The sequence below is a fragment of the Neoarius graeffei genome, chromosome 26 (genome assembly GCF_027579695.1).
Source record: "Neoarius graeffei isolate fNeoGra1 chromosome 26, fNeoGra1.pri, whole genome shotgun sequence".
NCBI classification, from domain to species: Eukaryota; Metazoa; Chordata; class Actinopteri; order Siluriformes; family Ariidae; genus Neoarius; species Neoarius graeffei.
Window position 1 is genome coordinate 52,712,237 of NC_083594.1, and position 15,309 is coordinate 52,727,545.

Sequence of the window (15,309 nt, forward strand, 5' to 3'; positions counted from 1 at the left end):
CTGTCTTTCCAGGTGTACAAACAAACTGTGCTGTAGTATTTTGATAGAATCTTCATCAGGTCGTATCTGATTTAGTCTGAGTATATTTTGAAAAATTTCCGTTGTCTCACTCTGATGATTCGATGGCGAATGCATGACTTCTCATGCCACCCATATTATCGATCCTGAGCAAGAAACGTAAGCGCATTCAACATCTGTTCTGAGTGATGTTATGAGTCATTTCTCTCTCAGTATTTCTCAATCACTCTTCCTGTGACATGATGGCGATCAAGTGGAGTGTGACAGAAATTCTGTTCATGCTGCGTCACATGGCAGCTCGGAGGAAAGCGCTAACTGCCCTCTTACGCATACAAGAGCTCACAGAAACGCATGACTGGTTCATGTTGCTTTGATTGACAAGGGAAAAAGTAACACTGTCCCTCCCACACGTAGCGCAGACCCAGTTTCGTTCTCTCCTTGACTCCTCGCCACGAATGACTGCCATTTTTGGGACTGGAACTCATGATCACCTAACCGTAAGGCAAAGGCAGATGGTAAAACATCAGTATAATTGTGTGTGTAATTGACTGGATGATCCAATAATCTACTGTATCTCTGATCTCACAGGATAATAAACGCATCACACGCTCTTCTCATAAGTGATCTGTTCACCACAGCAGATCAGTTTGTGTGTCGTTAATTATTTGCAGTTCAAGTGCCTTTCCTCCACGTATCTAAGAAGGAGAAGAGAAGAGAGAGGATGAGAGTGTGTGCGCGCGCACTGAGAAGCTGATCAAAGTGTACCTCCATTTTAGTGGAAATCAGCTCCAATTCAGCAGCTGTGTCAGTGAGAGTCAAACCATCTGTTAATATTTGCATCTGAAAGACCCTGACCGTCTTACGTCACATCACGAACACTTAATACAGACATCGATTAATAAATTAAAAAAATTATATATAATCTACATTCACTGGATATGAGCAATTTTGTGCTCTGACTGGCTACTCTATTACTCGGCTATCAGCTCATATACCGTGAGTAGAGAAAAACAAAATGGTGGCGTGTGTTGCTGAACCAACCGAGGACGAAATAAAACCTCTACTCAAAAACAAAACCAGAATAAATAAATAAATAAATAAATAAACAAAATATGGAATAAAAGTATTTGATGGTAAGAACCGATCATTTTTATTTTTCAAGAATTATTATCGCGTTTTTTCACAAATTGCTCCTGTCATTTTGCCAGTTTGTTTACATTCGAAGCGGAAATTATTTTGTCGGGCGTTTTGTATCAAGTTTTTATTTCTTGAATTTGCAAAAAATAAAAATGCTCCGTTTCTCAAAATCCAGTGACCGTGGATAGAGTAAAACAGTTATTCCACTCAATCTTGTCGTACATGGCTTATAGCCAACTTGGTGCTACGTGCCTTGTCGGCTATCAGCTCATGTACGACTCGATTTCGTGGAATAACTGTTAATTATAGATATGGGTCGCATATAGGCCAAGAATGTGGGTTAAGTGTGGTCAGATAATAACGGTAAGCTTAGCACAGGGACGGTTCGTGTTTGTGCAGAGTTCTGGATGTGCTCCAAGTGGGTTTCCTCAGGGTTCTTCAGTTTCCTCCCACTGACCAAAAACATGGACATCGATTGGCAACTCTCTCTCTCTCTCTGTGTGTGAGATACCATGTGATGAACCAGCATCCCATCCAGGGCATGTTAAACCCAGTGTTCCTGGGATATTCTCCAGATCCACCATGGCCTTGAGCTGGAAAAAGTGCTGATTGAAGATGTTCCAGTGATGGTCACTCTATAAAGTGGGATTTGGGGTATTTACTCAAGGACAAATGCCTTATTTAACAATCCAGAAATTTGATAATATGATATTCATCTGGTTACATCTTAAGTGTTTTGCTTTTAATCCAAAGGTATTGTGGTGGGTGTCGGTCAGCATGATGGAAGTTTTCAGGTGATTAGGGCAGAATTGGTGCATAGTATTGTTTGTGATTAATTTTTTCATCATATTCTTCTTACATAACGTCATGTGGCACAGCTATTTATTTTATATCAAACCTCATCTGGCCTCTTCTTCATGTCGGTGTTTAATGTGAGTTTATAAAAACCTTGAAATGTTTTGTCCTTGAAAGAACAACATTTTTATTCCAACATGCATCATTTTGGGGCGGCACGGTGGTGTAGTGGTTAGTGCTGTCGCCTCACAGCAAGAAGGTCCGGGTTCGAGCCCCGGGGCCGGCGAGGGCCTTTCTGTGCGGAGTTTGCATGTTCTCCCCGTGTCCGCGTGGGTTTCCTCCGGGTGCTCCGGTTTCCCCCACAGTCCAAAGACATGCAGGTTAGGTTAACTGGTGACTGTAAATTGACCGTGAGTGTGAATGGTTGTCTGTGTCTATGTGTCAGCCCTGTGATGACCTGGCGACTTGTCCAGGGTGTACCCTGCCTTTCGCCCATAGTCAGCTGGGATAGGCTCCAGCTCGCCTGCGACCATGTAGAACAGGATAAAGCGGCTAGAGATAATGAGATGAGATGCATCATTTTGAATTACCACTTTTAAGAAGATATATGATGATATTAAACGTAAACATATTGCATATGTAGTGTTATTTACAAGGCTCATAAGGAGAAATCTGCCTCTTTCACTTTATTATACTTTTATTCTGAAACTAAAACCAGGCTGCAGTCCAGAGAAATCAATTTGGGAAGCTTTTCTCCAAGTCTGTGCCAAAGTTCACCACACAAAATGAGCTGAATGTCGAATGGTCGAAAAAATTTGCAAGTTTACTTTTTTAGGACAGGCGGAAAAAAAAGTAGATCACCAACTCGGTTTGTGGGTCAGACTGTTATAAACTTGACATGAAAAGTGGAATTGACAGGCAGAAGAACGAGCATATTTAAAAAAGCTTCTTTCTGAAGGCCTCTGAGTTTGAGCGGTACCGGTATCTTGCAGGATGCAATGAAATGAGCGATCGGTGTGAGGACAGGACGTGATGGCACTGTAATAAGAGGTGTATTGGGTTCATGCATTTTTTACTTGAGTTTTTTGGTGGTTTTTTTTTTTTTTTTAAAGATATTTTTTTGGGCTTTTTGCACCTCCATTGGATAGGACAGTGCAGAGACAGGAAACGAGCGGGAGAGAGAGAGACAGGAAGGGATCGGGAAATGACCTCGGGCCGGAATCGAACCCGGGTCGCCCGCATTCATGGCATGGCGCCTTAACCACCTGAGCCACGACGCCCCCAGTTTTTTGGTGGTTTTGTGTCTGATGAATATGCTTTCAAGAGCGAGCGTGGCATCACCACGACATGCTCTCGTCCATGTGGCAAAATCTACATGACTGTTTTTGACACTTCTGCACTCATACATCACATGTGGAGCACTGAAACGGCTGAGAAACAAACAGCCGACTCCACCCTGCTATAAAAGGAGGGACAACGCAATGTACACTCACCGGCCACTTTATTAGCAACACCCATAACAAACACCTACTGTTTGATGCAGTTCTCTAATCAGCCGATCCCTCGACAGCAGCATGATGCATCAGATCATGCAGATACAAATCAAGAGCTTCAGTTAATGTTCACAGTGTTCAAACATCAGAATGGGAAAAATTGTGATCTCAAAGTGCGACTTTCTTTCACTGTGGCATGGGTGTTAGTTTGAGCCGGATGGACTGGTTTGAGTGTTTCAGAAACTGCTGATCTCCTGGGGTTTTCACACACAACAGTCTCTAGAGTTTACACAGAATGGTGCCGAAAACCAAAAAACACATGAGTGAGTGAGTGAGCGACAGTTCTGTGGGTGGAAACAAACGTCTTGTTGATAAGAGAGCTCAGAGGAAAATGGGCAGAGAAGTTCGAGCTTTTTTTTGCCAGGAAGGATATAGTAACTCATATAATCACTCTTTACAGCCGTGGTGAGCAGAAAAGCATCTCAGCAACAGCAGAACAACACATTGGGTTCCACTCCTGCAGCCAAGAACAGGGATCTTAGAATCAACAACAAGTTCCTAATAAAGTGGCCAGTGTGCGTATGAATGAAATCTCTTTTATAAAGAGGCAAATACTCAGATAGTCGGTGTGTCATGAACAGTCCCTGGATCTATAAGTTGTTATCTGTTGTGGACGTACAGTAGAAGCTCTCCAGTCTGTCATCATGACAAACAATACACACCATCAAGCTGGGTATTTCTCATCGAGTTAAGTGATTAGTTTGCTTCATTTCAATGGATAGTAGTTCATTTTATCAGCCCAGCTTGAAACTTAAAAAAATTCAAAGGATCTCTCATATATAGAAAAAAACATTCACATTAAGAAATCTGAACTTGTCAAATACTTCATAGAAATGTGAAATAATACAGAATGACCGAAAAGTCAGGAGCAAAATCTGCAAAAACCTGATCCAGCGTGGAGCTTCAGGGTGAACATGTTGAGAGTGTAATGTCCTGTAATAATAAAGACAAAAATTTTGGACAGTATGTGTTGTTTTGGGCGGCACGGTGGTGTAGTGGTTAGCGCTGTCGCCTCACAGCAAGAAGGTCCTGGGTTTGAGCCCAGCGGCCGGCGAGGGCCTTTCTGTGTGGAGTTTGCATGCTGTCTGCGCGGGTTTCCTCCTGGTGTTCTGGTTTTCCCCCACAGTCCAAAGACATGCAGGTTAGGCTGATTGGTGGCTCTAAATTGAGTGTGAATGGTTGGTTGTATCGGTCCTGCGATGACCTGGCGACTTGTCCAGGGTGTACCCCACCTCTCACCCATAGTCAGCTGGGATAGGCTCCAGCTCGCCCGCGACCCTGTAGAACAGGATAAGCGGCTACAGCTAATGGATGGAATTAGTCTAATTACGTGAGCTGTGTTGATTGCTGTGGAGGCGTATCCAGATTAAATTCAGTGATGTCATGTGATAGAAGTTGAGTGCTTGAATCTGATTTGTCAGAAGGTGTGCGTTATTTTTGGATAGCAGCACGGGTAGTGCCAGCTTTAATACAAACAACACGTTTACTAAGAGACGAAGGCACTTGTTCGAATACATTGTTGTTGTTTCTATAGTAACAGTTAATTGGTGGCTCTAGATTGACCACAAATGTGAGTGTGAATGGTTGGTTGTCTCCGTGTCAGCCCTGCAATAACCTGGCGAATTGTCCAGGCTGTATCCCACCTCTCACCCATAGTCAGCTGGGATAGGCTCCAGCTCGCCCGCGACCCTGTAGAACAGGATACAGTGCTGAGCGTAAATAAGTGCACCCCCTTTGAAAAGTAACATTTTAAACAATATCTCAATGAACACAAACAATTTCCAAAATGTTGACGAGACAAAGTTTAATATAACATCTGTTTAACTTATAACGTGAAAGTAAGGTTAATAATATAACTTAGATTACACATTTTTCAGTTTTACTCAAATTAGGGTGGTGCAAAAATGAGTACACCCCACAACAAAAACTACTACATCTAGTACTTTGTATGGCCTCCATGATTTTTAATGACAGCACCAAGTCTTCTAGGCATGGAATGAACAAGTTGGCGACATTTTGCAACATCCATTTTTTTCATTTTCAACAATGACCTCTTTTAGTGACTGGATGCTGGATGGAGAGTGATGCTCAACTTGTCTCTTCAGAATTCCCCAGAGAAAATAATTTCTTTCCACCCCAAAGGTGAAGGCTACAAGATGATCAGCAAAGCTTTACTTATCAGTCAGAATACTGAAGCAAAAGTGGTACAAAAATTTAAGAAAGATGGAACTGCAACCATCTCACAGAGACATCCATAGTAAGCTGGGATAGGATCCAGCTCGCCTGTGACCCTGTAGAACAGGGTCTGTAAGCGGCTACAGATAATGGATGGATGGATGTGTTGTTTTACTTTTTTTTGGACACCCTGTAGAATCCACTCAGAGTCAATAAAGCAAAAGTGAAACTTTGTCTCTGTGGGTTTCCTCCAGGTTCTCTGGTTTCCTCCTATCTCCCAAAAAACATGCCGGTAAGTGGACTGACAACGTACGCAAGGTGTGAACACTGGTGTATTTCTAAATCACGTCCAGTCCGAACTCTGACTGAAGATACACCAAAGCTTTTCCTGTCAAAACTCTGCACTTTTATGCAAAGCAAAACTGGCAGTTGGTCTTAAAAAAAAAATAAATAAATACATGACACCATAGGGGCAGCACGGTGGTGTAGTGGTTAGCGCTGTCGCCTCACAGCAAGAAGGTCCGGGTTTGAGCCCCGTGGCCGGCGAGGGCCTTTCTGTGTGGAGTTTGCATGTTCTCCCCGTGTCCGCGTGGGTTTCCTCCGGGTGCTCCGGTTTCCCCCACAGTCCAAAGACATGCAGGTTAGGTTAACTGGTGACTCTAAATTGAGCGTAGGTGTGAATGTGAGTGTGAATGGTTGTCTGTGTCTATGTGTCAGCCCTGTGATGACCTGGCGACTTGTCCAGGGTGTACCCCGCCTTTCGCCCGTAGTCAGCTGGGATAGGCTCCAGCTTGCCTGCGACCCTGTAGAGCAGGATAAAACGGCTACAGATAATGAGATGAGATCCTTTAATCCTTTAATGAAAATACTCCTAAAAACAGCATACACTATACTAGGAGGGAAAAAAAAACTTAAATAAAATATACAAATATAATGATCAACAAAATCTCATCTCATTATCTGTAGCCGCTTTATCCTGTTCTACAGGGTCGCAGGCGAGCTGGATCCTATCCCAGCTGACTACGGGCGAAAGGCAGGGTACGCCCTGGACAAGTCGCCAGGTCATCACAGGGCTGACACATAGACACAGACAACCATTCACACTCACATTCACACCTACGCTCAATTTAGAGTCACCAGTTAACCTAACCTGCATGTCTTTGGACTGTGGGGGAAACCGGAGCACCCAGAGGAAACCCACGCGGAGAACATGCAAACTCCACACAGAAAGGCCCTCGCCGGCCACGGGGCTCGAACCCGGACCTTCTTGCTGTGAGGTGACAGCACTAACCACTACACCACCGTGCCGCCCTCAACAAAATCTATTTACAATATAATCTAAAAACTTGTATAAAATACTTGCTTATGATGTAATAGCTGCAAGAGCAATGGATTTAAAATTATTTAAATTTACTTCATCATTTATAGGTAAATTATTCCATGTTGTTATCGTCCTTGGATAAAAAGAAAACTTAAAAACATTATTTGATACACTGATTTGATGTAAAGGACGAGTGTTTGGTAGTCTAGTAGCTCTTGTAATTTGACGCACTTCAGGAGGGAAACAAATGCCAACATGTCCATTTAAGATCTTGTAGAACATACTGGCTTGAAAGAAAAGTCTGCGATCTTCAAGAGAATCCCAAACAAGACGCTCTATCATTGGAGTATCATATGAGATGAGATGAGACACGACACCATATTTTTAATGTTACTTTTGGATTTGTGTCCTTTCATATGTGCACTGTGTACATGCCTGTGTATTAAAAACAAAACAAAACATCCACAACTGTATAACCTCCACAACTTGTAACGTAGCACCAATAACCTGTTTGTCGTTTAATTTGCACTACTTCACCACTACTACCTCTGCCATCTCTCATCGATGCAATTATTATGTGCAATAATATAGGCCCTAAACTATTTTATGCATACTTATTATTTATGTATATATACAGAGTCTACCTGTAATGTGCAATTTTTCTATACTTTTTCACGGTAGATAGCCCTCTGTATAGAGTGCTTCGAGGTCAGTGCGAACCCAGCGGTGGCCATATTGGAAGTCAAAGGTCGCTGTGTCAGTGCATTGTTGTTGTTCAGCGAAGCAAAAAGGGGTGACAATGCCGAATACGTGCGTCATTGTTGGCTGTAGTAGCCGGGGGGAAAAGGGTGGCAAAAGCTTCCACAGACTCCCTAAAGTCGTGACTAACCAGGGAATTGCAGCACAGGAGAAAAGCGAGCGGAGGAGACGACAGTGGCTGGCTGCCATTAACCGCTCAAATTTAGGACAACTTGACTGTATCCGGATTTGTTCTGATCACTTTGTGACAGGTAGGTTAAATTGTCTTGAATTTCATAATCTGTGGTTGGTAGAAGAGAGCAACTGGACTTGCTTGAAAAGTCTTAAAGACGTTTCGCCTCTCGTCCGAAAGGCATCCTCAGTTCTGATATCTTGAATTTCATAGTTACTAAAATAAATGTGATACAAACTATTATCTTTTCTATGTACTTTCAGCAATGATTAATGGATATATTTGTCACATTAGGTAGCTTATGTCTACTGCAGTGCATTGTTGCATCAAATGGCATTTAAGATCTAGGCTTAGTAATGTTTATGTACACATGCTGTTAGTATAAGTTACATACTAGGCCTACATTTTATTCACTGACTAAAATAATTGCTAATAATTATAATAGTTTCTCAAACATTATTTAGATTTTGGCTTCCATACTCTTGTAGTTCTGGAAATCCTTTAGTTCACAAAATGGACTTGGGTGAAACACTAGATAGTTCACAAGATCGATGTATGTCACATGCGGCAACAAGCTGGGGTCAGCTTTCCATTCCTTCTCACTAACCGTGTATGGATCTACATTCCCAATGAAACGTACCTTCTCAGCATAACGCTCCCGTGCCTGCTTATCCAAACGTTCACAGTAGTGCTCCATCACTTCAGATGTCTAAATTCTTAAAAAATCCAAGCTTCTAAGCCCTCTAACGCGGAAACGAATCGGTGAATGTGTACTCTATCACTACATTCACACTGCAGGCTGAAGTGACTCAAATCCGATTTTTTTGCCCATATGTGACCTGTATCCGATCTTTTATTGACAATATGAACGACACAGATCCGATTTTTTTCAAATCCGACCCAGGCCGTTTGGATATGTGGTCCTAATTCCGATTCCTATCCGATCTTTTCATATGCGACTTCAGTCTGAACCACCAGGTCGCATTCATCCGACTTACACGTCATCAACAAGCCACAAACGTCACTATTCTGCGCTGAAGTAGGCGGCGGGTCTCTCAAAAAAAGTTACAACAACATGGCGCATGACATCAATGCGACTCCGCACCCACATGTTCCTTTGAACGGAGGTTGCAGTCACTACCCCGCAGAACGCCTGAGCCAAAACCCTTGCCCTCTTCCTTCTCAACCTCCTCCTTAACATCAGGCTATTGTGCATGTTCTGGCTCCGTCGCAACAACAACTGCATCATCGCCAGGTACTCCATGCTGGCTACTGTCATACACAGGAAACTTTAGGTTACTTCCGTAAACACTGGCCATGCTCACTGCGTGTGACGTCGTCGTATCCTGCAATGCGCATGCGGAACACTTTTAGGTCGCTTTTCGTTCATACTGAGGATCACATACAAGTCGCATATATTTGTTAATGTGAACGACCTCACAAAAAAATCGGATTTCACAAAAAAATCGGAATTGAGCATTAAGCCTTGCAGTGTGAACGTAGTGTATGATGTGTACTCTATGAGCGCTCTGGAGCGAGTGACTTCCAAGATGGCCGCGCAGACCGCAGCGTTACTATTTTTAGCATCATCTCGGAGCACTGGGGCGGCACGGTGGTGTAGTGGTTAGCGCTGTCGCCTCACAGCAAGAAGGTCCTGGGTTTGAGCCCCGGGGCTGGCGAGGGCCTTTCTGTGTGGAGTTTGCATGTTGTCCGCGTGGGTTTCCTCCGGGTGCTCCGGTTTCCCCCACAGTCCAAAGACATGCAGGTTAGGTTAACTCATCTCATCTCATTATCTCTAGCCGCTTTATCCTTCTACAGGGTCGCAGGAGCCTATCCCAGCTGACTATGGGCGAAAGGCGGGGTACACCCTGGACAAGTCGCCAGGTCATCACAGGGCTGACACATAGACACAGACAACCATTCACACTCACATTCACACCTACGGTCAATTTAGAGTCACCAGTTAACCTAACCTGCATGTCTTTGGACTGTGGGGGAAACCGGAGCACCCGGAGAACATGCAAACTCCACACAGAAAGGCCCTCGCCGGCCCCGGGGCTCGAACCCAGGACCTTCTTGCTGTGAGGCGACAGCGCTAACCACTACACCACCGGTTAGGTTAACTGGTGACTCTAAATTGAGCGTAGGTGTGAATGTGAGTGTGAATGGTTGTCTGTGTCTATGTGTCAGCCCTGTGATGACCTGGCGACTTGTCCAGGGTGTACCCCGCCTTTCACCCATAGTCAGCTGGGATAGGCTCCAGCTTGCCTGCAACCCTGTAAAAGGATAAAGCGGCTAGAGATAATGAGATGAGATCTCGGAGCACTCTATTTAATCCTTCGTTTGTCTAATTTTTATTTCAGTTTTATTTGTTATCTGTTTGACATTTTCTTGCTACTGTAACACGTGAATTTCCCCGATGTGGGATGAATAAAGTGAATCTAATCTAATCTAATCTAATCTAAAAAAAAAAACCCTCAAAAAATAAAATAAAATAAATAAAACTACATTTCCCATCGACAGGCGCAGAGAGAGAGAAAGGGGCGGAGCTTCGCTTAGCTCGTGCAGGTTGGATAGAGATAGAGATAGAGAGAGAGAGAGCGCGAGCAGCGGAGCGTCAGGGGCAGAAACTGAGCCGGCAAGCGAGCCGCCGCGGGTGGCTTTATAACTGGACTCTTTTTGCTGTTTTGGAGCCGACCATGGACTTACCGAGCGGCCAAAAGCGTCCGGACTTTGTCTCTTCTTGACTGAGCCGTGTTTCATCTTCTGTTCTGACACCTTCTCCATCCGCAGGAGGTAAAAGTTCAGCCCTCAGCTGATAGAGTAGTGTAGTGTAGTGTAGCCGCTGTGGCTCTGTGCACGAGCTCACAGCAGATTTCAGTCAGCGGTCATTTTAGGAAGCTATTTATATGTTTATTTAGGCTTAAAATGTCATAATGGAGACAGATGAACATCTTATACGTCCTTTTTCCACCATTTTGGTCACTCATATAGCATATTTGAAGCTTTAGTTTTTTGTTTTAACGCATTCTCAGATTCTCCTCAGAGATGACCGTTGGAAAAAGTTCGTTGGTCCAGATTTCAAAATGTAAACGCCAGCGAGCGCGTGAGCCCAGTGCTGATTCTCTAGTGTGTTGAACTTAAGGAGCTATTATTATTATTATTATTATTATTATTATTATTATTGTTGCTGCTTGATTTTTAGCCTGAGTGAGTAAACATGACCTTTCAGCCAGGTATTATGATGATGAAGAAGAAGTGCAGCACCTTTTTAATGATGGGTTCAGTAGTGATGAAGAGCTGGAGGTGATAGAGTCACAGCCCACGGGTGGATGGAAATCATGCTCTGGGCTCGAGTCCAGGGTTCCATCCGTTTCTGAGGAGGTGCTGCAGGGATGCATGTGCGTGGTTTGGGTTTCAGCTTGGAGCAGGAGCATCTCCTTGAACGTGCTGTATGAAGATGAGCTGTGCTGAAACGGAAGTGTTGGCATGGTAGTTTCAGCGCGTGCCGTTGATCAAACAGCTGCCCTAAAAAAAAAAAGAAGAAGAACCAAACTCAAAGGTGTCTGTGTGTGTTTTCCACTCAACATCACACCAGGGTTTCAGCTTCAACATGTGTTCATAAAACTCCCCTTATTTATTTGTGGAAGTTGAGTCCATCTTGGGGCGGCACGGTGGTGTAGTGGTTAGCGCTGTCGCCTCACAGCAAGAAGGTCCGGGTTCGAGCCCCGTGGCCGGCGAGAGCCTTTCTGTGTGGAGTTTGGATGTTCTCCCTGTGTCCGCGTGGGTTTCCTCCGGGTGCTCCGGTTTCCCCCACAGGTTAACTGGTGACTCTAAATTGAGCGTAGGTGTGAATGTGAGTGTGAATGGTTGTCTGTGTCTATGTGTCAGCCCTGTGATGACCTGGCGACTTGTCCAGGGTGTACCCCGCCTTTCGCCCGTAGTCAGCTGGGATAGGCTCCAGCTTGCCTGCGACCCTGTAGAACAGGATAAAGCGGCTAGAGATAATGAGATGAGTCCGTCTTGTTCATCCTGAGACCAAACGATGACCTGTGGTTAAAGCTTACTTGTTAAGGTCTGATGTCTACTCTGCAAAGAATGGCAGAACATAAGAAGAAAAATTTGTTCATTGAATTTGTTCATGGTGTTTCAATCCAAACCCTTTGAGGATTTCTTCTACCTTTCGGTTTGGGTCAAGTGTTCTCAGGATAGGCTCCGGATCCAGTGCGACCCTGACCAGGCTCAAACTCGATTGATGACATTGGTTGCTTTAAAAGGATTGGAAAACTTTTTCTTCTTGTCCGTTCACTTTTTCTCTGGAAATTGTACACAGTTCAACATGTCTGTCTGCAGATGTTCAGACTGATCCAGTGGCACTAGTGTTCAGGTTTAGCTTGCCATAGATGCAGCAGAGCCTGTCCTGGGAACGTTGGGTGTTAGTCAGGAATATATCCTGGGGAACACTCCTTAGCACCGAGCATAGCTGATCCTGTAACATGGATGCTTTTGGGATGGAGGAGGAAACCAGGGAACCTGAGCAAAACCCATAGGGACATGGAAAGAACATGCATTAACCCAAACTCAAGCTCAAACTTGGGACCCTGGAGCGGAGACGCAACCCACAGTGACCCTTGGCACTTTTTTTTTTTTTTTAAATGACCTTAGATATTGTGATGTACAGGGAAAAGACCTACAAGTATCATGACAGGCTATTTATTGCGACATCACCTTAACCCCAACCCTAATTCTGGCAGGTTTGTGACTGTTGATCACATGCTCTGTGGGCTGCACGTCTGTGGCTGGGAGAAACCGTTGAACTTGTGTGTCTAGTGTCCTCCCATTTCCTTCTGTGCAGAAGCCTGTTCACATTATGAACACGCTTCATAATGTGTTCAAGGGGCATAACTTGCAAAGGTGCAATCCTGAACTGTGAAATGAACATTCACGTTTGTATTCTTGACTGAATTTCTGACCAAGGAATTATTCCTACGTGCACTTTATTCTTCTGAGCTGCTGTTTGGAAAGTCTCTGTTTTTCGCATCTTAAAACTTTTCTTTAAAATGAAAAAATTACGACTGTTAGAACTGTGCCGATAAACTAATCGGGGTTCCTCTGGGTTTCGATCTGTCTTCCTCGGCTGCTTGTTCGCTCAGGTGAAGCCGGGCCGACCCCCGAATTTGACAGTGAACAGACCTTGAATTCTGTGCAAGTTCTCTGTAAAACTAGGCCACCTCAAAATGGAAGGGAGTGATGTTCTAGATTTTATCCCTGCAGTCCTGTGTGCTCTCGCTGGAAAAGCCATGGATCGTCCTAACCCACTTATGACCACCCCATTTGCATGATTGTACACTCGCAACTTAGCTTAGTGGTCATAAAAACGATATATTACCTTATTAGTTTAATTATTAAACTGGCTCACTGGGAATGGAAATTTGCATGACCTGTTTGAGTTTTATATTTGTATAAATAACATTCTGCCATTTTCTTTCTCTCTCTATTTAGCGGACTGAAAAGCTGAGAAAAATGTCAGACAAGATGTCTAGTTTCCTCCATATCGGGGACATCTGCTCCCTGTATGCAGAGGGCTCCACCAATGGCTTCATCAGCACCCTGGGGTATGTTCTGACTCTTTCTTTGTTCTTCAGTCCTGTCCTGCGCTGCCCTGCTTTTCTTCCTCTGAAATCAACCCAAACGGTGGCAGTGGCTCAGTAGATTAGGGCTGTGCACCAGGATTTTATTTTTAGCCAGAGCGGTGCTGGTTTACGTCCCAGTTGTGAGTTTTGCATCTGCCTCAGAGAACCGCAGATCACTCAAGCATGTTTTTCAACGACTACAATATCAATATTGTAATTTTTGGCTTCCTCAGTTAATCAGAAATCATCTGTGATACTGAGGAGCGCAGCTACATCTCACTAATTGGATATCACTAGATATTTAGTTTTAATCTTCTTTTTTTTCCTTAAAAAAAATCTGCAGTGTGTTAAGTTATGAGCTGACCCATCTTGGAACATTGAGTTTTCTTGTGTAGCCAAGAAAACGAAAGATAGCAAGGCAAAGTAGGCTGGATCAACAAGAATTGCAAACTGTGGTCATATATAATATGAATATATGATGTGTGTGTATGTGTTAATTTAAAAAGAAGAATCCTCTCATTTCTCATTCATCTGGTGGAGTATGGACTTTTCATTCAGGTTATTTCAAATCTGCTGAAAAATCTTTTGTTCCACATATGATAATTTATCATTATTACAATATTGAGTGAAGGAGTCATCATTGTGTAGCCCGAAGGTCTGAAGACTAAATTTATGGGTATTTTAGGATTACAAGGACTTTTTCATATTACACTGAAAAATTATTTCAGGGATGTGTGCCAATACACTTATCCAGGCTAACAGTATATCTGTTGTGCTTTCCAGAATCTTTGATTTTTATGACCATATCACGAGCATCTAGGGAAAACATGATTCATGAGATGAGAGACTGATGGTTAATTGTGTGACTGGAAGAGGCCTGCCCTGGTGTTTGCACTTGCCTTCTTGACTGAACTGAAATCTCTGCTTCACTGCATTTATTTATTTATTTATTTATTTTTCCCTTCCAAGCCGAAGACACCTTCCTATTGGGCTTAATCACACCCTGCCATGTCATGTTGCTCAAATCCACCCCGTTACCAATCTGAGGCTTGTCTGAATGACCCCTCTGGCGTGCACACGCACGCACACACATGCGCGTGCTCATTGACACAGCACTGCCTCATGTCACTCCTCAATGATAACAAAACTGTGTGTGTGGATTTGAAGAACTACGGCTTAACAGCACCCGTTCGTCAAGACGACATGCCTTGGAATTGTGTCCAGTAATCAATTTTCTCCCTTTTTTTTTTGTGCGTGAGAGAGCGAGAGAGAGACAAACTGGAGCTATATTTAGAGCTTTGTGGCTCTGTCTGTGTGCCATTGAGTGACCTCACACAAGACAGGAAGTAATGAGCCACCTGGCCTGCGATTCTGCCAGTAAAACGGAACGTGGGTGTGTGTAGGTGTACATGGGTGTCCGTGATTGTGTTGGTCATCCATGTGTGATTGCAGTGGGAAGAGAGGGAGACACACACACACAACAACAACTCCTCTTGTTTTTGTGATTTACACGATGGGTGGTATTGAATCCACACAACAGCCAGAGCGAGTAGCTCAGGGAACTGTAGCTTCAGCTGCCTTCACCAGATGATGAAGTGACCAGAGTAAATTCAGGAGTGCGTGTGTGTTTTCATTGTTTAGCACTAACCCCTCAGTGTCATGTTCACACCATGAAACTGTCATTTGTGTTGATTAGAAGCCTAGGTCCTGGCTTTCACTGTGCTGTTTGGTGTTATGTGCCTCATG

General features: G+C 43.8%; 1 protein-coding gene across 1 annotated transcript in view; it reads left to right on the plus strand.

Moving 5' to 3' along the window:
• Positions 1-10,545: 10,545 nt before the first annotated feature.
• itpr1b (inositol 1,4,5-trisphosphate receptor, type 1b) overlaps positions 10,546-15,309 on the plus strand; it is a 167,953-nt gene continuing 163,189 nt past the window's right edge. The window contains 2 exon segments of the mRNA XM_060910776.1: positions 10,546-10,726; positions 13,433-13,545. Of these exon segments, the coding sequence (XP_060766759.1) occupies positions 13,454-13,545 (92 nt within the window). The 5' untranslated portion in view covers positions 10,546-10,726; positions 13,433-13,453.